Source organism: Bufo bufo, chromosome 2 (assembly GCF_905171765.1).
Source record: "Bufo bufo chromosome 2, aBufBuf1.1, whole genome shotgun sequence".
Taxonomy (NCBI): domain Eukaryota; kingdom Metazoa; phylum Chordata; class Amphibia; order Anura; family Bufonidae; genus Bufo; species Bufo bufo.
This window is the reverse complement of record NC_053390.1, coordinates 276,228,356-276,253,106: the sequence shown is the minus strand read 5'-3', so window position 1 is coordinate 276,253,106 and position 24,751 is coordinate 276,228,356. Positions and strand designations below refer to the sequence as shown.

Below are 24,751 nucleotides of genomic sequence, written 5' to 3'. Positions count from 1 at the left end.
GTATGCTAATTTTTTGAGAAGAACCTGTATGTATGTATATACTAGCAGAATGACCTGGCTTCACAGGGTCTATTTCATTTGTTGTTCTTATGCATGGTTAAAAGACCACCACAGTGTCTCTATAAGGGCTCATGCACATGACCGTATGTATTTTGCAGTCCGCAAAAAATCCATGTGCATTCGGTATTTTGCGGAACGGAACAGCTGGCCCCTAATAGAACAGTATTATCCTTGTCCGTAATACAGACAATAATATGACATGTTCTATTTTTTTGCGGAAGGGATATAAGGACAAACGGAAACGGAATGCACACAGAGTACCTTCTGACACCCACAGGGCCTCCATAACTGTGACTTCTACAGTGCCCCCATAGCAGTGACAGCCTCAGAGCCCCCTGTAACAGTGACATCCTCAGAGCCCCCTGTAACAGCGACATCCTCAGAGCCCCCTGTAACAGTGACATCCTCAGAGCTCCCTGTAACAGTGACATTCTCAGAGCCCCCTGTAACAGTGACATCCTCAGAGCCCCCTGTAATAGTGACATCCTCAGAGCCCCCTGTAATAGTGACAACCTCAGAGCCCCCTGTAACAGTGACATCCTCAGAGCCCCCTGTAATAGTGACATCCTCAGAGCCCCCTGTAATAGTGACAACCTCAGTGCCCCCTGTAACAGTGACATCCTCAGAGCCCCCTGTAATAGTGACATCCTCAGAGCCCCCTGTAATAGTGACAACCTCAGAGCCCCCTGTAACAGTGACATCCTCAGAGCCCTCTGTAACAGTGACATCCTCAGAGCATATACATTCAATAGCTGCCGGCCAAACAATTGTTCAGCCAACAGCTATTTCGCCTGACTCCCTCCCGGCTTCCCCATACACATACATGTTCTACTCAGATGGGATTTTGAAGTTGCATTTCATATACTTTGCTAAAAAGTAACCCTGCATATAAGTATACAACTATACCCAAGTAACATAAATCACATACAGTAAATGTTTTGTACAATACTATCAATTATTCTATCATATACTATCATAAATCAAGTGCACACACGGTATACACCTTTATTTTCTTCAGAAATGTGGCAAAACAGTATCCCCCAAGAGCTTTAAATATGTGGGTAAACCTTAATCTATAATCAGTTTGAAAGTAATCATAGGGGTAGGGTAGATGCTGCAATAAGCATACTATTCTTTTGAAAATATGGTCCTCTAGTTATTTTTGGTGCAGTGTGCCCATGGCTGCCGCATTCATTGCATCTGACGTCCCCTGTGTCATCGCTAACAGCTCTAAAATGTCAGAGCCTATCAATCAAACAAGAGGAGAACTTGCTGGGCAGCATTATAGCAGAGCAGTGGTGTATCTCACAAAGTGGCCCTGCCCACAGTGCACCGAAAACCAGCATAAAATAAAAAGAAGCATTTCTGAGGATTAGGGGACAGGATTTTTACAAGAAAGCTATGATTATCTTTCAGGTCACCTACTCTATGTGGCGTATGCTTACTAGGTGACAGACTTCCTTTTAATATTAAGCATATTGTATTTTGGTGTTAAGACCAAACAGATTTTAGACAGCCATACCTTTTTTTAATATTCCATTGACCTAGTCCTATGGAGGCTTGTTTTTTTGTTGGATTAATTATACAGTATTTTGTAATGGTGCAATTTTGGGTTAATATAAGGATTAACTTGTACATCAGTACAGTAATGGATGCGCCGTTTCGAGCTTATTTGAAGTCCTTTATCAAGTAATTTATGTACCGCACATGTGGACGATCGCCTTGGTGTCACAGCCAGCCACCACATGTGTGGTACATAACTTGATTGAATAAGGGCTTCAAATAAGCCCGAAACGTCGCATCCATTACTGTACTGATGTGCACAACCATGTCTGGATAATTAAAATCTTCACTACAACACAGAATACTGGAGTGCTGTCTATATTGTGTGTCTTGAAGAAATCGACCCTGGGGAGAAGAAAGGGTTGAGAAAAGACGAGCATGCCATCTTTTTCTGGGGAAAAAAATTAAAAAAATCAATCACTGATTTTGCATTTAAAATTTTCACTATTTACTAGGGATGAGCGAAACCAAGGTACCACTTAGAACCAAACCCGAGTTTGGGAAATGTTTTTTTACAGTACAAATTAATTTATGAAGTTATTGCGCAAAGTCTTGCGAGACTTTGCAAAGTAATAACTTCGGTTCATCGGAGCAAATACATTATAATACTGTACGAAGCTCCTGCTCCGTACAGTATTAGAACAAAGTTTTATGCAAATCGACTTAGGATGTTTCATCTGAAGTCGATTCGCTCATCCCTACTTTTTACCATGCGACATAACTAATGTGTTATTTGTATTTTATGTATGAGTAGCATGTATGACTAGCATGTCCGTAATATACATGTGTCATAGCTATGTGCATTTGTTTAGTTAGAAAAATTATTTTATAAATATGCTAAATAGGTCAGTAAGGAGGACAAGGGTTAGTTACAAGAGTTTCAGGAGCCCAGCACCGCCCATTGTGAAGGAGCCCAGCAACGCCCCGCACAGGGCTGTGCTGGCATCAGCTTCAGGTTACAAACTGCACATGTGTAGACTGTCCTGCGCAAGATTACGGTGCTTCAACTGTGTGAAGTCGAGGGAGCAGGAAGGGGAGTTGGAGGATGCAGGACAGGGCTTGGCTCCTTCACAATGGGTGGTGTTGGGCTCCTGAAACTCTGATAACAGCCCCTTGGTCTCCTTACTGACCTAATTAGCATATTTATAAAATTGTTTATCTAAATAAACAAAAGCATCCCTAGCTATGGCACATGTATAGTATGGACATGCTAGTGGAGATCTAGCAGCACATATAAAGGGAACTATATGCTAAAACTAGCTGACAGAATCCCTTTTAAGGCCATAACTAGAGATGAGCAAATTTCTCAAAAATTAGATTTGGTCGGTTCGCCGAACTTTCCGAAAAGATTAGATTCGATCTGAATTAATTTGTGGCGAATCGCGTTAAAAACAGCTATTTTCTGGCTGCAGAGAGCCTGTATAGTGGTGTAGAACACTGTGCCTTGCAGCAACACGCATAGTGAGTCTACTGTGGTAGTGAAACAATACTGTGAGTCAGTATGACACGCAGATGACAGGCATCACTCTTAGACCTCTTTCACACGGGCATCGCGTGTGAGGGCCGGACAAGATTCGGGTGTGTTGCGCGAAAATGCAAGATTTTTCCGCGCGAGTGCAAAGCGTTTTAATGTGTTTTGCACGCTTGTGAGAAAAATCTGCATGTTTGATACCCAGACCCGAACCCGTACTTCTTCATAGAAGTTTGGGTTTGGGATCGGTGTTGTGTAGATTTTATTATTTTCCCTCATAACATGGTTATAAGGAAAAATAATAGCATTCTTAATACAGAATGCTTAGTAAAATGTCCATTGAGGGGTTAAAAATAATAAACAAATTTAACTCACCCCATCCACTTGATCGCGTAGCGAACCTCCTCTTCTTTCTACTTTCTTCAGGACCTGGCTAAAGGACCTTTGATGACGTCACTGTGCTCATCACATGGTCCATAACATGTGATAAGTTCAGTGACGTCATCAAAGGTCCTTTAGCCAGGTCCTGAAGAAAGTAGAAAGAAGAGGAGATCCGCTACGTGATCAAGTGGATGGGGTGAGTTAAATTTGCTTAATATTTTTAACCCCTCAATGGACATTTTACTAACCATTCTGTTAAAGAATGCTATTATTTTCCCTTATAACCATGTTATAAGGGAAAATAATAAAGATCGGGTCCCCATCCCGATCATCTCCTAGCAACCATGCGTGAAAATCACACCGCATCCGCACTTGCTTGCGGATGCTTGCGATTTTCACACAGCCCCATTCACTTCTATGGGGCCTGCATTGTGTGAAAAATGCACAATATAGAGCTTGCTGCGATTTTCACGCAACGCACAAGTAATGTGTGAAAATCACCGCTTATGTACACAGCCCCATTGAAGTGAATGGGTCCGGATTCAGTACAGGTGCAATGCATTCACCTCACACATTGCACCCGCGCGGAATTCTCGCCCATGTGATATGGGCTTTAGAATCACTGCACACTTCACTTCTTTGGGCAGTTAAGGGTCCTCAGCCTTACAGGTCGATGTTAGCGTCAGGTATAAAGTACCGTGCAGAGGCCCAAGATCCTACTATAGCGTGAAAGAGTGCACTTCTTTTAAACCGCCATCAGCTGATTCCACATATGTCTACAGAACCTGTTCTATTAAACGCTTATATGAGTAGAGCCCACCTGACAAAGTGGAGAGGGTGTCAGCAGTGATTTTGTGTTGACGTCACTGATTATTTTGCCCTTCATCTGATCTGTCAGAAAAATAACCCCCCAAAAAACGGATCTTGTCTGTTGAGCATCCGCCTTCATTTGGTCAGTAATCCATCAGTATTGCTAATGCAAAAAAAAACATAAGTGGATCCAAAACAGAGATGACACGTGAATGGAATATTTGCATGTTTTCTGTGTTTTGTACCCACTCCTGCTTTTGGCTATCTAATTGTGACAAACTCCCCTCTTTTGAGGTTGCCACGAGTGCTTGGAGAGGACTACTTGCCAGCCTCTTACCATGTGATTATGGTCCCATGTTGAATGCACCGGTTTTGTGCAGAAAAGCCATGAGTACAGCCAGGCCAAAGAGACTTGTACTAACTTTTGAATTCCTGGTCTAATTCGAGCCAGGTTGGTATATGTTAAATGTCTATGTGTATTGTAAAGGGTGGGACATTGTATGTTTGAGTAAGTGATGTCTGTTTCATTGTCTCTCTGTGTGTATTGGCAATTGTCCTCTGTCCTGGAGACAACCGAGTTGTATTTCGGTTGTCTCTCAGGACAGAGGGCAATGTGTATTCTCCTGCCTGTGTTTATTATGTTAACCATGGTGTACCATGATTATATCACAGGCAGAGGGGAGGAGTCTATGTGGGTTGTAACCTTTGTGTTATGGGTTAATGTATGTTTGTTGTGGGTGTCTCCCTTGCATGGGAGCAGGGGATAAAATAAATTTTATTTTTTCAATGTGAGGCCTTCCAGTAAAGTATTTCTAGCATTCAGCTTGGGATAATGTATAGACTTATTTGGCGATACCAGCGATACTAGCGATAATAACGATTTATTGCTCTGTGGATTATTTGGCTGTGCTATTTCAAGGGGAGAAGGGAATACTAGACGGTGACACGGATGATACCGTCACACTAATCATAAGCCAATTCTTATGGGACCATACAGGCCTTAGGGCTGCTAGACAGACAGGATCCGTTGTGTGTCTCATTTTTCCTTCCTTCTGACAGATCAGAAGAAGAGTCAAATAAATGATGATTTCTACCAGGCCAAATAGGCAGAATAGTGGCCCAGTCATGAAGTGGGAGGGTGGGAACAGCATGAGAAGTCCACAGAGTGGCCCAATGACATAGTGTGGAGGTGGCAGCAGCATCAGGAGACCAGAGAGTGGCAAGGTGACATAGTGTGGAGGTGGCAAAAGCAGCATGAGGAGGCGATAAAGTGGCAAGGTAACAGTGTTGAGGTAGCATCAGCATAAGGAGTCCACAGAGTGGCAAGGTGACATAGTGTGGAGGTGGCAGCAGCATTAGGAGGCCACAGAGTGGCAAGGTGACATAGTGTTGAGGTAACAGCAGCATCAGGAGACCACAGAGTGGCAAGGTGACATAGAGTAGAGGTATCAGCAGCATTAGGAGACCACAGTGTGGCAAGGTGACATAGTGTGGAGGTAGCAGCAGCATCAGGAGATCACAGAGTGCCAACGTGACATAGTGTGGAGGTGACAGCAGCATCAGGAGACCACAGAGTGGCAAGGTGACATAGTGTGGAGGTGGTGGCAGCATCAGGAGACCAGAGAGTGGCAAGGTGACATAGTGTGAAGGTGGCAGCAACAGCAGCAAGAGAAGACCAGAGTGGCACAATGACAGAGTGTGGAGGTGGCAGAAGAAGCATAAGGAGGCGACAGAATGGCAAGGTAACAGTGTTGAGGTATCATCAGCATAAGGAGACCACAGAGTGGCAAGGTGACATAGTGTGGATGTGGCAGCATCATCAGGAGACCACAGTGTGGCAAGGTGACATAGTGTGGAGGTGGCAGCAGCATCAGGAGACTACAGAGTGGCAAGGTGACATAGTGTTGGGTTGGCAGCAGCATCAGGAGACCACAGAGTGGCAAGGTGACATAGTGTGGAGATGGCAGCAGCATCAGGAGACCACAGAGTGGCAAGGTGACATAGTGTGGAGGTGGCAGCAGCATCAGGAGACCACAGAGTGACCCGGTGACAGAGTGGGTAGGTGGGTGGCACTAACAGTACCCGCTGACAATGATGGGTGTAAGAAGGAGCGCTTTGCATCAGATGTGTGGCATCAGGTGGGTGGCAGCATCAATATAGTAGCTGAGGCAGGTAGCCAGAAGAAATCGGTCTCTTTTGTCAAGGTTTGGGTGAGGCAGCATGGATGATCTAATCTGATGCATTAAGCATTGGTGGGTGGAAATTCTGGTTAATCCATGCCTGATTCATCTTTACAAAGGTCAGTCTCCACATTTTGGGTGGACAGGCAAGTTCTCTTTGGGGTAACTATGGTCCCCGCCGCACTAAACACCCGCTCTAATCCCACACTACTGGCTGGGCAGGACAGCTTTTCCAGGGCAAACTCGGCCAGTTGTGGCCACAAATCCAGTTTAGCTGCCTAGTAGTCCAGCGGATCTTCAATGACGGCTGGCACGGTGCACTCCAAGTATGCCACCACCTGCTGGTTCAGGTTCTGCTCTATGTCTACCTGCTCGTGAGTAGTTTCTTTACTAGGCAGGTGAAGAAAGCTGCTCATTAGCGACTCTAGACTCAGGCTGCTACTGATGGAGCTGGTACTGCTCTTGCCAGACCACCCCACCCTAGCAGCCATGGCAGTGGAACGAAGGCACAGCTAGGCAGCAGACAACTAACGACATAGGATGTCTCTATAGTAGTTCAGTTTGTCCTCCCTCTCAGTGGTTGTAAAAAAGGGTCCCATTTTGGGACCGTGCCCTGCACATGTGGTATGCTGGTGGGGCACTGTGAATTGTCCCTGCAGTGGAGGCTGAGGACAAGTTGGAGGATGAGGAGGCAGAGATTGTCACAGGACCGACGGCGCGAGAACGTGGAGGCGGAAACGTCGTCACCAGGCCAAGTTGCTGGTTTGGCTCGGCAGGAACCACATTTACCCAGTGCGCTATAAAGGACATATATTGTCCTTGACCATAGTTACAGCTCCATACGTCGTCGCTGCCGTGCACTTTGGCAGACCCCGACAGGCTCAAGGACTGGACCACCTGTTCTACATATGTGTGCAGGGTTGTTACGGCCTTTTTGGCAAGGAAATGACAGCTTGGGACTCTCCACCTCGGCACAAACCATCAGTTCTCTGAAAGGTGCAGAGTCCACCACATGGAAAGGGAGGGACTGCAGTACCAGCAACTTGGCCAAGAGCACGTTCAGCTTCTGTGCCGTTGGATGAGTGCACACATACTGTTGTATCTTGGAAATCGCTTCAGTGATCGATTGCTGATGGAATGACTGAGTAGGAGGAGGAGGAGCAGGAGCATCAGGTCCAGCAGATGATGGGAAGGACAGACAGCTGGACCATCCCCACCAGACAGTTGCTGCGGCAGGCTGGACCACCACATTGGAGCCACGGATCTCCTAGGCCACTTCATGGTGATGCTGCATATGTTGATGCAGGGCCATGGTGCCAACATTGGCAGCCTGGCCACGCTTCACCTTCTGCCCACAGATTGGACAAATGGCCATGTTCACCTCCCCTGGCGGTTTCACAAAAAACTTTCACACCGTCGAGTATGTGATTTTTCCCTCAACAATCCCCAGTGACTGACAGCTACCACCACTGCCTCTGTGAACCCCTGCACCACTACTTTTCGGGCCGGTAAGCTCCTGTGAAGTGGGTGGTCTACCCCGGGCACGTTTGGCTCCCATCCTCCCACTTCTGCCACCCTGCTGACGCCCAGCCACACTACCGACTTGCTGGCTCCACCGCTGTCTCACGCGCAAGCTGCTACCCTCTTCTCCCGATGATGATGAAGCCCCTAATTCACCCAGCTCCCAAGTGCGATCAGCTACATCATCATCATCGAGTCCTGTCTGCACGTCACTGATGTCCTCCTCAATGGTCTTTGGGTCAGGAGCCTGACCGCTCGCAACACCAGCTCCCACGCCACTCTCCTCATCACTACTTGCCTTTCTACCGGAGGAAGTGGCGGATGTCTCCTCCACATCTTAGCTGGTCAGTAGCTGCTGACTGTCCTCTAGTAGCTCATCCTCGCTGTATAGTGGAGCTGAGCCCAAAGCATATAGTACTTCTTTGGCTGAGGGAACAGAAAAGGACAGAGGCAGGTTGAGGACAGGTGAGGGCACAGGGTCTGCTCCCGGGCCATGCCAACTAAGGGTTGTGTCTGATGAATCCACCGACTCTTGGCTGGGGACTGTCTAATGTCACTTGCGATGAAATCGAAGATCGAGTCAACCATTCAAGAACTGCTGGGTTGCTGGTCAAGAGACGACTGCTAGCTGGCACTGGGAGCTCAGGCCACTCGAAGTGACCCCTGCTGCCATGCCCCTTACTCTGCTGCAACCTGTGCCTGTGCCAGAAACATTTAGGCCTGTGCCCCTCCCCTATGCGAGCCTGTCAATATGTCTGACATATTGTTAAATCAAATAAGTAAATAAAAAGGAAATGAATACATGCCAAAAAGGGCTATAATTTTCTCACTTTGCAACAACGGCTAATAAGCCTCTTTTTTTCCCCCACTAACACACGCCAAAAAGGGCTTGAATTTTCCCACTTAACCACACAACAGCTAATAAGCCCTTTTTCTTTTTCCCCACTAATACATACCAAAAAAAGGCTTTACAACATTTAACTGCGGCCGTGAATGGCAAATAATATTTATTTTTGTCACTAATACACTCCAAAAAGGGCTGAAATTTTCCCACTTCACCACACAACGGCTAATAAGCTCTTTTTCTTTTCCCCCACTAATACACGCCGAAATGGTCTTTAATTTTCTTACTTCACCACACAACAGCTAATAAGCCCCTTCCCCCCCCCCCACCCACTAATACACGCCAAAAAGGGCTTTAAAGGGAATCTGTCACCTCTACTATGCTACCCTCACTGAGCGTTTCTAAATGTCCATTGTGTTACCCTAAACATATAAATTACGCTTTTAATTTCATTTGCAGACGAATTCAATAAGTATTAATAATTTTTGTACTTCCTGCCTTTTATGCAAAATAAGATAATAGAGTCATAGCTTACTTGTGTGACCAGAGAAGAGTCATATCTTACTTGTGCGACCAGAGAAGAGTCATATTTTCAAGCTCTGACTCATCTCAGGTTAATTTGCATATGTATCAAATCGGGTTTTTTACACAATAAAAGCACACAGATCTATGAGGACTGGGTATTGACGATGTGCTAGCAGCCATCTAGCAACCCATGTCCTCAGCTCTATACACAAAATCCCAGTGACAGGTTCCCTTTAATTTTCTCACTTCACTATACAACGGCTAATAAGCTAATTTTCTTTTTTTTTCCCCCACTAATGCACACCAAATAAAGGCTTTAGAACATATAACTGCGGCCGTGAATGGCAAATAATACTTTTGTTTTGCCACTAATACACACCAAAAAGGGCTGTAATTTTCTGACTTCAACACGCAACGGCTAATAAGCCCCCCCCCCCACTAATACAAGACAAAAAAAGGATTTAGAACATATACATAACTGCATCGCACAAGGGCTAATAAGACCCCAATAACAAGAACGGTTTGCTGGAATTACAGAGCTGTATAATGGCAATTTGGATCCGCAGTCAGTGCAGCAAGGTGTAATAGGATTGTTCCTATTACCCAGGCTTTAACCTCCCCTACTGAACCCTGTTCTGCTTTAATACTGTGGAGTAATTCCTCTCTATCCTTTCCCTACACTTCTAATGATTTTACCCTGAACTTCTATTGAGCAAAATATAGGTTTTCAAGTCTTTATTAGAACTGTCCCTAGCGCCTGCTAATGTTTCTCCCTGTACTGGAAAATGGCTGAATCCAAGATGGCTGAGGCTATTTATAGGGATGTGACATCACAGGTGCTGGCTGGCTGCTGATTTGTTGCATGCATGGCATTGTGGGTGATCCCTCGTTTCCAGAATTCCTTGCTCCATGTCCTTTTAGGAATTTTAGGAAAAAATGCGATTCGTTGCCACGAAGCGGGAGGAAATTCGGTGCAAATCAAATTTTTCCCGAAATTTGGATCAAATTCCACTTCGTCAGCTTCGATTCGCTCATTTCTAGCCATAAATTTGTTGTGTGTGTGTGTGTGTTTACTTTTGTAAAATGGTAGCAAAAAATAAATAAATACAAGGAACCATAACTTTTACAATTTTCTAACAGTGGAGCAATTTTAAGGGTACATGGGACTAAATTATTAACAGTTATTATTGTTTTGTGTGGAGCAATGGAAAAAAAGGCAATTCCACTTTTTTTTTCTTGCATTATTTTATATTGTACTGTACACCGTGCAGTTTAATTGCAGTGTTAATTTTATTATGCGGGTTGTGGTAATATACAGTATGCATGTGTTTTTATTTTATTACTTTTACAAAGGAAAACTACTTTTGTGGAATATATTCTATTGTATATATTTTTTTTTATAAACTTTATTCATTCTACTAGTTGATTGCTTTTATAATGCTCTGGTATACTCAGTGTACCAATGCATTATGGCCTGTCAGTGTAAAATCGACTAAAACATTTAGGGGGTTCTAGAGTTATCTGTGAATCCTGCAGGGCTCATGCAGTGATCACACAAGTAAGTCAGGCTGGGTTCAAGGGATTATCCAACCCCAAACCCATGGTTATTTAATGGATGGAATGTGTCTAAAATAATGAAAAAATGCACTCACCTCTTGCAAGCAGCTCCATTCCAGAATTGAGACATCCCTGCTGCTTATGGTCCCCTGTGAACCAGGAGTGTACTGTAATGTCCCATCCATGGATACATGTACCTACCACTGCAGCAATTCACTGGTCTCAGCACAGATGTGACCCTGAGTAGCACACAACCCCTGAGCCTGTGCAGTTGTGTCATGTACCACTTGATGATACGTTACCACTGAAGCCAGTGAATAGCTGCCATGGTGCATGTGACCACAGATGGAGTCTCACAATTTTGCACCACAAAGGACTGTAAGCAGCATGAATGAGACCCTTAGCACTGGAAATGAGTTGCTTTCAATAGGTCATTGTTTTTTTTTCTTCAAACAGATTCCAGACATTATTTGATTTTTGGGTTGGGAGTTGGAAAACCCCTTTAAGGACTTAAAAACACAGCAAGATGTAAAATACAATGTAAAACTTACAGGGTGATGGATACAAACCAAAAAGTTTATCAAGTGTCAGACACAGTACTGATTTACACAAAATAAAAAAAAGCTCAATACTGTCAACTATAGCATCACAGAAGCGGAGATAAGATACATTTATTTTGTACTAGGCGCATCGGAAGACATCAAGCGTTCTAGCTATTTAGCAGCTGCACACATTTTAAAGTGAGGTCAGTATACCTAATATAAAAAGAACGATCTCTGTACATTAAAATATAATTAAAATCAACCGTTTTTGTACAATTTAGGAAAGGAATCATCTCTTTTAGTTTCAGATGCTTATTGTCTAATTACAGGCCTCATTAACTCATGATTGTGCTTATTTAATGCAACTTTATAATGATTGTTGTCTTCCAGTTTCATCACTGTGTGACCCAGTGCTCTGTGCAAGATGAAAGTATTCTACAGTATTTCTTTCTATTTTGTAGGGCAGTATGGAATATCAGAAGAGAGGATATCAGTAGATAGATTATTCCCACTATATCAAGGTCTCTCATGTAGATGCGCAATTACACATACAATTCTTGAAATTGAAAGTGTACCTATTGTTTTAGGGTGACAGAATTAGCTGGTGTCTGTGTAAACGAGGAATGATGCAATATCTGGGCATTTTTTATCTTGCATCCTGCATTTTTCACAAATGTCTTCTTCTCAATGATCTCTTTCTAACTTTTGTGTCATTTTTGCACTGAGCTAGAAGGAGGAGACTAGCTGCTGTGATGTCTCCCATATACTGCACACAAAGAGAAGAGGATAATGTGGTCTCCTATCTCTCTGTAGCACCACAAGAATGAGCTTATACAGCGGTGTACAGCAGCAAAAGATAGAGAGAGAGATCTGTAGTACAATGTAACCCTTCATTTATCATATTTTTCAAGTTTTCTTGTGGCAGCCACTCTAGCACAAGTAGCAACAAGAACTGCAGCCACATTGGTTATCAGTACTTTCAAATATACTTTTCAAAAATTGATGTTAAATCTATCACTTTGTTATTAATAGAAGATGCTGTGTACCTTAAGTGCCTACCTCTGGCATCAGAACTTTTTGGAACAACTGTTTGGCAGGAGTGTGGGGTTACTGATCCATTAAGGATAGACCATGATGGTGTTTTTAGTGATTGGCAGCATTCTCTGTGTAAGTGTGTATACAGAAATACCTGTCAGTCACTTATAGATGTATACAGGGAGGTGTTATTAGTGATTGATAGCATTCTCTGTGTAAGTGTGTATACAAAAATAGCTGTCAGCCACTGATAACTGTACACGGGGGATGTGTACTCAGTAACTGATAACAATCCCTGTGTAAGTGTGTATACAGAGATAGCTGTCAGTCACTGATAGATGTACATGAGGGAGGTGTTATCAGTGATTGATAGCATTCTCTGTGTAAGTGTATATACAGTTGCAAGAAAAAGTATGTGAACCCTTTGGAATGATATTGATTTCTGCACAAATTGGTCATAAAATGTGATCTGATCTTCATCTAAGTCACAACAATAGACAATCACAGTCTGCTAAAAACGAATAACACACAAATAATTAAATGCTACCATGTTTTTATTGAACACACCATGTAAACATTCACAGTGCAGGTGTAAAATGTATGTGAACCCCTAGACTAATGAAATCTCCAAGTGCTTATTGGAGTGAGGTGTCAGCCATCGCTGGGACTCCGATCGGTAACCATGGCAACCAGGACGCTGCTGCAGTCCTGGCTGCCATGGTTACTTAGCAATTTTAGAAGCATTATACTTACCTGCGCTGTCTGTGGCCGGCCGGGCACTTCTCCTACTGGTAAGTGAAAGGTCTGTGCTATAAGCAATGCGCCGCACATACCTGTCACTTACCAGTAGGAGGAGCGCCCGGCCGGCCACAGACAGCGAAGGTAAGTATAATGCTTCTAAAATAGCTAAGTAACCATGGCAGCCAGGACTGCAGTAGCGTCCTGGTTGCCATGGTTACCGATCGGAGCCCCAGAGATTAAACTGGGACTCCGATCGGAACTCTTCGCTGCCACCAATGATGGGGGGGATTTTAATTAGGAGGGGGGGGAAGGGGGGGCCGCACTGGCCACCAATGAATGTAATACAGGGGAAGGGGGCCGCACTGGCCACCAATGAATGTAATACAGGGGAGGGAGGGGGGCCGCACTGGCCACCAATGAATGTAATACAGGGGAGGGAGGGGGGGCCACACTGGCCACCAATGAATGTAATACAGGGGAGGGAGGGAGGGCCGCACTGGCCACCAATGAATGTAATACAGGGGAGGGAGGGAGGGAGGGAGGGGGGCTGCACTGGCCACCAATGAATGTAATACAGGGGAGGGAGGGGGGGCCGCACTATCCACCAATGAAGGTAATATAGGGGAGGGAGGGGGGGGGCCGCACTGGCCACCAATGAATGTAATACAGGGGAGGGAGGGAGGGGGGGCCGCACTGGCCACCAATGAATGTAATACAGGGGAGGGAGGGGGGCCGCACTGGCCACCAATGAATTTAAAACTGGGGAAGGAGGGGGGTCTGCCCCCTCCTGCCTGGCAGCACCTGATCTCTTACAGGGAGCTATGATACACACAATTAACCCCTCAGGTGCGGCACCTGAGGGGTTAATTGTGCGGCTCACAGCCCCCTGTGTTATCAGTGATTTATAGATAGCATTCTCTGTGTACGTGTGTATGCAGAGATAGCTTTCAGTCACTGATAACACCTCCCCCATGTACAACTGAAGTTAGAGAGAGAGAGAGCAGAGATTTAAATGTATAGATTACAAGTTTTTCTGAATCTTTTCGTCCAAAACTATACATCAATCTGTTCAACTCATCCTGCTCTATAACATGCTGCCTTCAGATAGCACTGCATTTTGTGCTGACAGCTGACAGGTCCTCTTTGTTAAAACTTTTAGCCTGGCAAGCAGCCTCGCTTGCCTTTCTCTGTGAGACCATTCACTCTGATTAGAGAGAGCCCCCCTGTAGTGAATCAATTAGTGCATCACACTTTACAGTAATACATGCAATGCTCTTCTATGGGGATCTTTATCTAGGTCTATCAAGAAAACAATATATCTATCAAGCTGTCATCGTAAATTCTGAAATCTACCATTATACTAGCAGATAACATATTTCTCTTGCAGCAGGAGTAAAATAACAAAGAGTTATATATGAGTTTTATCTCTCTGTGCTGACTGCTACAAAAAGACAATAATTTGTACAGAATTCCAAGCGGTATAGTGCTGCTGAAATGAAAAAGAAAATCAGCCAAAGATTCTTAAAAAAATAGTTTTCTATGAATATTGAGTTTTAAGAAAGCCCCTTTTCTGACGGAAGTGTTCATTTAATAGAAAGTAAACAGGGACATATTCTATCTATTGGGGATACAGAGGTAGCAGTCACAGATCAGCCCTGGTGTCTAAGGTCCCACTGCCTTATAAGAACATTGTAGATGGGAAGCTTTGTTACAGATTTTTCATTGAGACTCAAGAGCTTTAAAGGAATTGTGCAAGAATGGGAAGGGGGGGGGGGGTTGCCCTTCTTCCAGACCTGCAAATGGAAGATGACTTACCTGCTTCCTGGTGCTGGCTCCCTGCTCCTTCTTCTGCAGGACTGAGATGCTTCGCTGGGCACCATCGATGTCAACTTCAATTTGACATCGCCACAGCTAATCACTGGCCATGGCGGTGTCCGGCTCCCCTTATGTCATGACAAATGGTCACATGACTCAAGGGGAGACAGACACTGCTGTGGCCAATGATTGGCTGCAGCAATGGCAAATCAAATGTTGAGATCAATGGAGCCCAGAGGAGCATCACAGGCCTGCAGGAGTGGGGAGTCGGTGCCAGGAAGCAGGAAAGTTTTCTTCCTTTTGCAGGTCTGGCAGAATGGGGGGTTTGCCCAAAAAAAGAAAAACCCTCATTCTTCCACAACCCCATTAAAATACATCACTAGAGACACCTACTGGTAAACAAGACTGGAGTATACTATATTTCCACTGTACTCACACTGATCAGTGTTGAGCAAATTGACATTAAATGAATTGACTTTGATCCCAATTTCAGGAAAAATTTGATTCACCACAAAGCCGAATTTCCTGGTGCATCATGGTAACAAATCAATTTTTACTGAAATGGCAGTAAAAAAACAAAATACATACTCAATCCATTTGTTCGTAGAAAGGCCGTCGCAACCATCATGATAGAAGAAAACATGCCAAATCTCGCGTACTGACGTGACCACGTCATCACATCATCACGCTGGCCTGCCGTTGTCACGTCATCATTGATGACGTCTCTGTGTCCGCCCAGCATAATGCCACAATCAGCATTGAACGCAGCATCTGAGAGGTTCAATGACGGGGGTGCGGCACGATTGCCATTCTCCATTGCACCCACTACATACAATGGAATGCAATTGGTGACAAAATAATTCATAACAAATCAAATTTCTTTGTGAACGTTGACGAGGCAGCCGAATCATATTTTTGATAACTTCGTTTATCTCTACTAATCACCCTGTATAAATACTTAACTGGTACCTACATATCCTTTATTGTTGTTTAGTATTCTACATCTTTAATGTTTTGCAGTGTTTTTATTGCATCTTTCCCTCATACAGCTTATTTTGGAATGTTCATCAAATCATGTTATCTAAAGTCGTATATGGAAAATAAAATGCGTGGCTTATTTCTAAGATTTATGAATTGCTCTGACAAAACCCTATTGGAACTTTTCAGTAGATTTGAAATGACTTAAATTCAACTATTTTCGTAGAAATTTTTTGGGCTGGTGACTGATAGTGATGAGCAGAACAGGCAATATTCGATTTAGCGATATTTTGCTAATTTTTGTCCTTTTATTCGCCATAAATTCGCAAATTCTAGAATTCGTGATCTCCAGTCATTATTTTCTTGATTGGGAAAATCGGCAATGTAATATGCGCGTATTGCGCATGCAATACAGGCATGGGTCACTTTTGATGCATTTTTCAAGCTGCTAGAAGTTTCCTGAGACTGGAGAAAATGCACAGTACAGTAATTCCTATCACACTACCTAACACCCTGCACTGGAACCTATCAGCTATACTATATCATTATCTAACCTACACTGACTATCTCCCACTAACTGTCTGTATTAAATATATGAGCTAACTAACTAACTAACTAACTAACTAACTATCTATCTAATGTAATTGACTCAGCAAAGCAAATGACTCAGCAAAGCACAGAGCATAGCAATGTCACTGCTCTCTCTCTCTCTCTCTCTCTCTCTCAGAAAACAGCATACAATGGCTGCTGGGGAGTTTCTTATATAGTAAGGGGTAGGCAACTTTCCTATTGGTTGCTAGGGATGTTGCTAAGCTCAGACAAAGACATTGCAGCCTTCTTATTGGCCCACAAGAAGCAGTGAGGGTACTGAATAAAAAAAAAAATCTAGAATATTCGCGATTACGAAGATATAGCGCTATATTCTACATTTTTGCGAATTCTCAAAGTGACGATATTCGCGCTAAAAATTTGCAATTAGAATATTTGCGATCAACACTAGTGACTGATTTATAAAGGAGGCTTTTCTTCTGCTTGTTTTGATCACAGAAAAAAATAGTAGAGTTGCTTGGGGATTATCTGCCCATTAAACAACAATTTCTGCTGCACACATATGTGCACCAGAGCATAAATTGTAGACTAAAATTGCTGGTATCATTCACCTATCTTTTTGCTTCCACAGCTGAGTGATTTACAAAGTGCTTACGAGAACGCTAGGCGAGCAGCTCAGCAAGCAAACAGGAAGTGCAAGCACTTGACCTCTGACCTCGAGGACACTAGAGTATTAATGGAAAATCAACAGATCCGGAACCATGAACTAGAAAAAAGACAAAGAAAGTAAGAGAAATCCATAAAACTATTTTAATCAAAGAATCTGATGTCTAGAACTAGTGTAAACTGAATGCTTGAGAATACAGGTATATTTTGCATGATGTTTTATAAACTATTTCTGCAGATTTAACCTGTTAAATGGGTTTTCTGATCCCCCGATGCTGCCATTCTACTGCTTCTCCAGCTCCCTCTGCTCTACATTACTTGGTCTCACTTCAACACACAGGAAATGGCTGGAAATGCCCTCTCGGCCTATCACTGGCTATATCAGTGACTCGCTCAGCCTGTGATTGGCTGAGTGTACAGTCCAAGCCATTTCCTGTGTGATGAGTCTGTGAACAGGAAGTGCAGAAGAGATGGGACTGGAGCTGCTTCAGAATGGTAGCATCTGACCCTGTTTTTAGGGAAAATGATTATGCTCAGATAACCCCTTTAAGATCACCTATAGAGAGATGAATGAGCTACTGGTTCAGGAAGTTACTGCCTTGGAATAGAGAAAGAATGGGATGTAATTAAACCAAATTTCCCAGGATACCCTATGTTTACTTATGAGATCTAGGAGGATGGCATATGGGGTGTTCTTCTACAAGGCTCACACAATTTAGAGCTGTGTTACTACCCAAGTTATTGTTTCAATTAGAACTGACGTGCCATTGTATAGAGTTCAATGAAACAACATATGCTCATGTACATTATGTCAAGTTTAATTTTATTTACTGCAGTAAAAAATAATCTGCATATTGGTAAATCTGTTTTCTGAAATATTTCTATGCAACAACAAGCCCAGTGGCATAAACACCAACAAAAATATAAGCATATACTAATTATAGTGTCCAGTCCTATTAGACTCAAAAATGGTGTAATGCATGTCATGTCTAATCCTAGGGTGTGCTCCTGTTTTTAATTTTAGCAACTCATTTTCATTTGCATTCAGTTCTTTCTTTTGAAAATGGAGTTATGTAGCCTATTTTAGCTGTAGAAAATAATATAAAAATATTACAGTATTTAATAATTAGAGATGAACAAAGTTTTGAAAAGTTTGATTCAGCAAGATTGCCAAATTTTGACAAGAAAATTGATTGGTTATGAATGACTTTGTCAGAAAATCACTTTCCATTGTATTGAGCGGGTGCACTGATGGGGAATGGCGATCGCGCCACCTCCATCATTTAACCCCTCAGATGCTGTGTTCAATGCTGATCGCGGCATCTGTGACTCACATTCAGCTGCTCAGGTGTTAATCGGGTTAAAAAAAAAGTATTCTCAACTCATCCATCTTTATTCAAGAAACCAGCCAACGGACCTGCAGAGAGCATGATGATTTCATCATGTGATCACGCTGGGGTGCGTGTGGTAATGTCATGTGGTGAGGTCATCACGCTCACTGCAGGTCTTTGGCTGGTTTTCTTCAATCAAGATGGGAGCGGTGGGTGAGTATAATTTTTTTACTTTCAGCCACCATTTTAGGAAACAATTATTCATTATGAATTGCGAAGAAATTCGGGTTTGTGGCAAATCAAAATTTTAAACCTGAAATTCGGATTGAAGTCCACTTCGAATACTTCGATTCGCTCAACACTAATAATATAGACACTTTTATTTAAACTTTTTTTTTATTCCAATTCATGGTCCTCATGCAGATAACTGTTTTATGACTGTGTGCAACCTCAGAGTTAGGGCCTGTTTACATCATGTTTTTCAATTACATTCAGCATGTACACTGGGGAAGCTCCTGACTTGCACACAAATTGTATCCATAGCCTTCCATTGACAGAGACCAAAAGAAGAATATCCTTTTGGCCTCCATCTGGCCAGTGTACATCAATATACCACAAAATGAGGTATGGAATAGCATAATATACTATTCTATTCCATACCATGGTATCCAGAAAAATAAAGTATACATTTAATGCATGCCATAATACAGGGAGTGCAGAATTATTAGGCAAGTTGTATTTTTGAGGATTAATTTTATTATTGAACAACAACCATGTTCTCAATGAACCCAAAAAACTCATTAATATCAAAGCTGAATATTTTTGGAAGTAGTTTTTAGTTTGTTTTTAGTTTTAGCTATTTTAGGGGGATATCTGTGTGTGCAGGTGACTATTACTGTACATAATTATTAGGCAACTTAACAAAAAACAAATATATACCCATTTCAATTATTTCTTTTTACCAGTGAAACCAATATAACATCTCAACATTCACAAATATACATTTCTGACATTCAAAAGCAAAACAAAAACAAATCAGTGACCAATATAGCCACCTTTCTTTGCAAGGACACTCAAAAGCCTGCCATCCATGGATTCTGTCAGTGTTTTGATCTGTTCACCATCAACATTGCGTGCAGCAGCAACCACAGCCTCCCAGACACTGTTCAGAGAGGTGTACTGTTTTCCCTCCTTGTAAATCTCACATTTGATGATGGACCACAGGTTCTCAATGGGGTTCAGATCAGGTGAACAAGGAGGCCATGTCATTAGATTTTCTTCTTTTATACCCTTTCTTGCCAGCCACGCTGTGGAGTACTTGGACGCGTGTGATGGAGCATTGTCCTGCATGAAAATCATGTTTTTCTTGAAGGATGCAGACTTCTTCCTGTACCACTGCTTGAAGAAGGTGTCTTCCAGAAACTGGCAGTAGGACTGGGAGTTGAGCTTGACTCCATCCTCAACCCGAAAAGGCCCCACAAGCTCATCTTTGATGATACCAGCCCAAACCAGTACTCCACCTCCACCTTGCTGGCGTCTGAGTCGGACTGGAGCTCTCTGCCCTTTACCAATCCAGCCACAGGCCCATCCATCTGGCCCATCAAGACTCACTCTCATTTCATCAGTCCATAAAACCTTAGAAAAATCAGTCTTGAGATATTTCTTGGCCCAGTCTTGACGTTTCAGCTTGTGTGTCTTGTTCAGTGGTGGTCGTCTTTCAGCCTTTCTTACCTTGGCCATGTCTCTGAGTATTGCACACCTTGTGCTTTTGGGCACTCCAGTGATGTTGCAGCTCTGAAATATGGCCAAACTGGTGGCAAGTGGCATCTTGGCAGCTGCACGCTTGACTTTTCTCAGTTCATGGGCAGTTATTTTGCGCCTTGGTTTTTCCACACGCTTCTTGCGACCCTGTTGACTATTTTGAATGAAACGCTTGATTGTTCGATGATCACGCTTCAGAAGCTTTGCAATTTTAAGAGTGCTGCATCCCTCTGCAAGATATCTCACTATTTTTGACTTTTCTGAGCCTGTCAAGTCCTTCTTTTGACCCATTTTGCCAAAGGAAAGGAAGTTGCCTAATAATTATGCACACCTAATATAGGGTGTTGATGTCATTAGACCACACCCCTTCTCATTACAGAGATGCACATCACCTAATATGCTTAATTGGTAGTAGGCTTTCGAGCCTATACAGCTTGGAGTAAGACAACATGCATAAAGAGGATGATGTGGTCAAAATACTCATTTGCCTAATAATTCTGCACGCAGTGTAGTCTAAGGATTACAAATAACACTGTGTGGCATCTGACAAAGGGGTTTTCAGGCCTAGGAGCCGACAACTGGAGGGTGTGCCCCATAAAAATACAAAACACTCAACACAAAACAGCTTCTGTCCGACTGCTGTCCCAGCCACTTCCGATCCCCGTTGCATTGGAGGTGGCTTAGTCCTGTGACGGCTGCAGCCTCATGTGCTCAAACAGCACATCACGCTCAAACAGCACATCACTAGCAAGTCATTGACAGTAATGTGCTGTTCAAGAATGGGAACAGCAATGCTGAAATAGCAGGACTGTGACAAGATTTTTGTATTTTTTTTATGGATTTCAGCTTCTGACCACTATAGTTGTTGTCCCCTAGGTTTTAAAAGTATATGTTGGGAAGTTCTGTTGACGGAACTGTTCATATATGGATGGTTATCACTGTAGCTTCCCCAAGAAGAGATCTCAAAAGATTTTGACGGCTCTCTACTTCCCTGGTCTCATCGTCCTCTCACCTCTTTGGGAGCTCATGAGTCATGGAATTGAGAGTCTGGGATGCTCCTTGAATTTGAGACCTATGTGTGCATCTTGATAGATGAGCAATCTAGGCTCCTTTTCCCTCCCATTATGCTCATCAGCAATTGTGTTGTTACACTTGAGGAGAAGACAGGAGACTCCTCTCCTAAGTGTCACTTGTCTGGTCTTCTGTTCAACTGGGAGTCACATGTTTAGCGCATCCTTGAGGACCGAGGAATCAAATTAATGTTACAACTTGGGGCTCAGAGTAGTGCTGGCTCCAGGTTCATGTGGGCACTTGGGCGATAAATAGCAGTGGGCCCCCTTGTGGCATTTTTTTTACATTTACATGTACCCCTGTGGCTCCCACACCGTATAAAGACCCCCAGTGGCCCCCACACAGTATAATGAATAATCTACTGTATAAGAGGCCCTCACTAGCTAAAACTGACTGGGCCCCACAGCAAACCCGGTGGGTTCACATCATATCTATATTAGGCGTATTTCTGAGAAAGATTGTGGTGCAAGGGTCCTTTTCCCCACTCATGCCAGGTCTAAAAAAGGTGGCATGGGCAGGGAAGGGGAAACAGTTATAGCCATACAGTTATTGGATAACAACACCATACAGTGACTGGATACTTCCATACAGTGACCGGATAAAACTGCCATACAGTAACTGGATAACACTGCTATGCAGTAACCGGATAGCACCACTATACAGTGACTGAATAAAAGGGTATAAGAGGGCAGAGTACAAGGAATGATGAGGGGCACTGTACAGGGTATGGTAAGAGGGCACAATGCAGGGTATAAGGGGGCACAGTATGGGGTGGGGGCACAGTGACATGACCCTGTGACATTTAAAGGTCCTTATGGTGCATAAGATTTACACACCACCATAATGAGAAGCAGAGGAGTGAGACAGGGGCCCAGGGCCCTGGATGGACAGGAGGGGTGGACACAGCAAGTAGGTGGAAGGGGCTCTGAGGGGGATTCACACAAGAAGTAGGGGGCAGGAGGTCTGTGCAGGGCAGCAATAGGAGATAGGAGGGGTGCAACAAGAGCTCTGGATACATGAGGGAGGAAGAGACAGCAGGGGCTCCATGAGGATGGGATAGGACAGGATATGGGGGGCAGGTGTCATGGAGGCAAACTGCTTAATAAGGCAGTAAAACAACTAAATAGCATGAAGCTGCTGGTCTACAGCATCCAGCAGCAGCTTAAAGAGTTCCCTGACCCCCCCCCCTCCTTTCCCACAGAGAAGATACAGCCACAGAGAAGAGACAGTCACAATACAGACTCACCCACAGACTGTCTCCACACTGCTGCTCCAGCCCTGCGGTCTCTCTCCTCCTCAGGCAGCACATCCTGTGTAGAGGGGGCGTGTCTAAAGCTCCGCAGCACAGGAGCTTGTTAGGGGGACAGCAGCAGCCGGCTTCTGCATGCTGTTGATGCTCCCTTGCTCCATTCTGACGCTGTGGCCCTGCTACTGCTCCCGGGCCCCTTCTGCCCTCAGGGCCCAAAGCAGTGGCTTCCACAGTGGGCCCCCCAGGAGCAGTGGGCCCCGGCACTTGCCCGGGTATGCTGGGTGCTGAAGCCTGCCCTGGCTCAGAGGTATGTCTAAAATCAGAAAGAGCAGCACATCATCAGCAGATGCATTAGTCAGAAGTATACATACTCCTGGTGTATACCATTGACAGAAGGCTCTTAACATGATCAGGTACTTACACTCTGTGCTGCTCTACTGTACCTCTTTATGCTATTATATACACAGAATCAAAGAGTCTGATTCCATATAAAATCAGCATAAGCAAATTTGTGGCATGCTTCATTGGATACTGGATTATAGAGTCAATAAGGGAAGCATACTTCCATAGTACTGTGCTGATGGAGGCAACATAGGCAACCCTCAGAGTGTTGGTCTTTTCTACTCCTTTGGACAGCTGTGATGGGAACAATTAGTACTGTATGTAATGATGGCTGAGCCTGTGCACTGCCTGCTCCATACAAGCTTATGGAGTTACAGAAACAGTAGATCTTCTCTAGGAATTGGTAAAGGTAGGTAAGACTAAGGGCACAGCACAGCTATGCACTAAGCCTAACATGAGGTGAAAAGCTACTGGTGTACAGGGTATACCTTAATGCTTCCACAGGCCCTCTTTTACCAGAGAAAGGCAAAAAGAATGTCCCTTTGGCCTCGGTTTGGCAGATATGCATCAGCATACTGTTTTTCAACTGTAGGGGGAAACACAGAAAACTGCACTGTCCTATACAAAGAGCAACCACAAAACATGTACTGCAAGGTACTGTATATAGGTCTTTAAACTGGCTCCCTGTTGGTGGTGGAGTGGCATCTGTCATAAGACTCCATTTGACATTTGTGTCCTGAGTGTATACATACAGTACAGACCAAAAGTTTGGACACACCTTCTCATTCAAAGAGTTTTCTTTATTTTCATGACTATGAAAATTGTAGATTCACACTGAAGGCATCACAACTATGAATTAACACATGTGGAATTATATACATAACAAACAAGTGTGAAACAACTGAAAATATGTAATATTCTAGGTTCTTCAAAGTAGCCACCATTTGCTTTGATTACTGCTTTGCACACTCTTGGCATTCTCTTGATGAGCTTCAAGAGGTAGTCCCCTGAAATGGTTTTCATTTCACAGGTGTGCCCTGTCAGGTTTAATAAGTGGGATTTCTTGCCTTATAAATGGGGTTGGGACCATCAGTTGCGTTGAGGAGAAGTCAGGTGGATATACAGCTGATAGTCCTACTGAATAGACTGTTAGAATTTGTATTATGGCAAGAAAAAAGCAGCTAAGTAAAGAAAAACGAGTGGCCATCATTACTTTAAGAAATGAAGGTCAGTCAGTCAGCCGAAAAATTGGGAAAACTTTGAAAGTAAGGGCTATTTGACCATGAAGGAGAGTGATGGGGTGCTGCGCCAGATGACCTGGCCTCCACAGTCACCGGACCTGAACCCAATCGAGATGGTTTGGGGTGAGCTGGACCACAGAGTGAAGGCAAAAGGGCCAACAAGTGCTAAGCATCTCTGGGAACTCCTTCAAGACTGTTGGAAGACCATTTCAGGGGACTACCTCTTGAAGCTCATCAAGAGAATGCCAAGAGTGTGCAAAGCAGTAATCAAAGCAAAAGGTGGCTACTTTGAAGAACCTAGAATTGAGGAGCTTTGAAAAATGAAAGGTGGAATCTGATTGGTTGTTATGGTCAACTAAGCCAGTTCTACTTTACACCAGTTTGATAAATCTCCCCAACTGTGTATACAGAGCCTAAGAAATGTAAATTGAGGTAAAGCTCAAATAAGTTTGTCCAAATTAAATAAGTGCTAATCAAAAGTCATCCTTGAATTTCTACCACCACTGTACCCTGTAGTC

The 24,751-nt window shown here is 43.6% G+C and overlaps 1 protein-coding gene across 2 annotated transcripts in view; it reads left to right on the top strand.

Annotated features, from left to right (window-relative positions):
* MYO18B (myosin XVIIIB) overlaps positions 1-24,751 on the top strand; it is an 884,719-nt gene that overhangs the window by 485,787 nt on the left and 374,181 nt on the right. For both annotated transcript variants that reach the window (XM_040416566.1, XM_040416565.1), the window contains one exon: positions 17,204-17,358. In XM_040416566.1, coding sequence (XP_040272500.1) covers positions 17,204-17,358 — 155 coding nt within the window. The remainder of the gene's footprint in view (positions 1-17,203; positions 17,359-24,751) is intronic.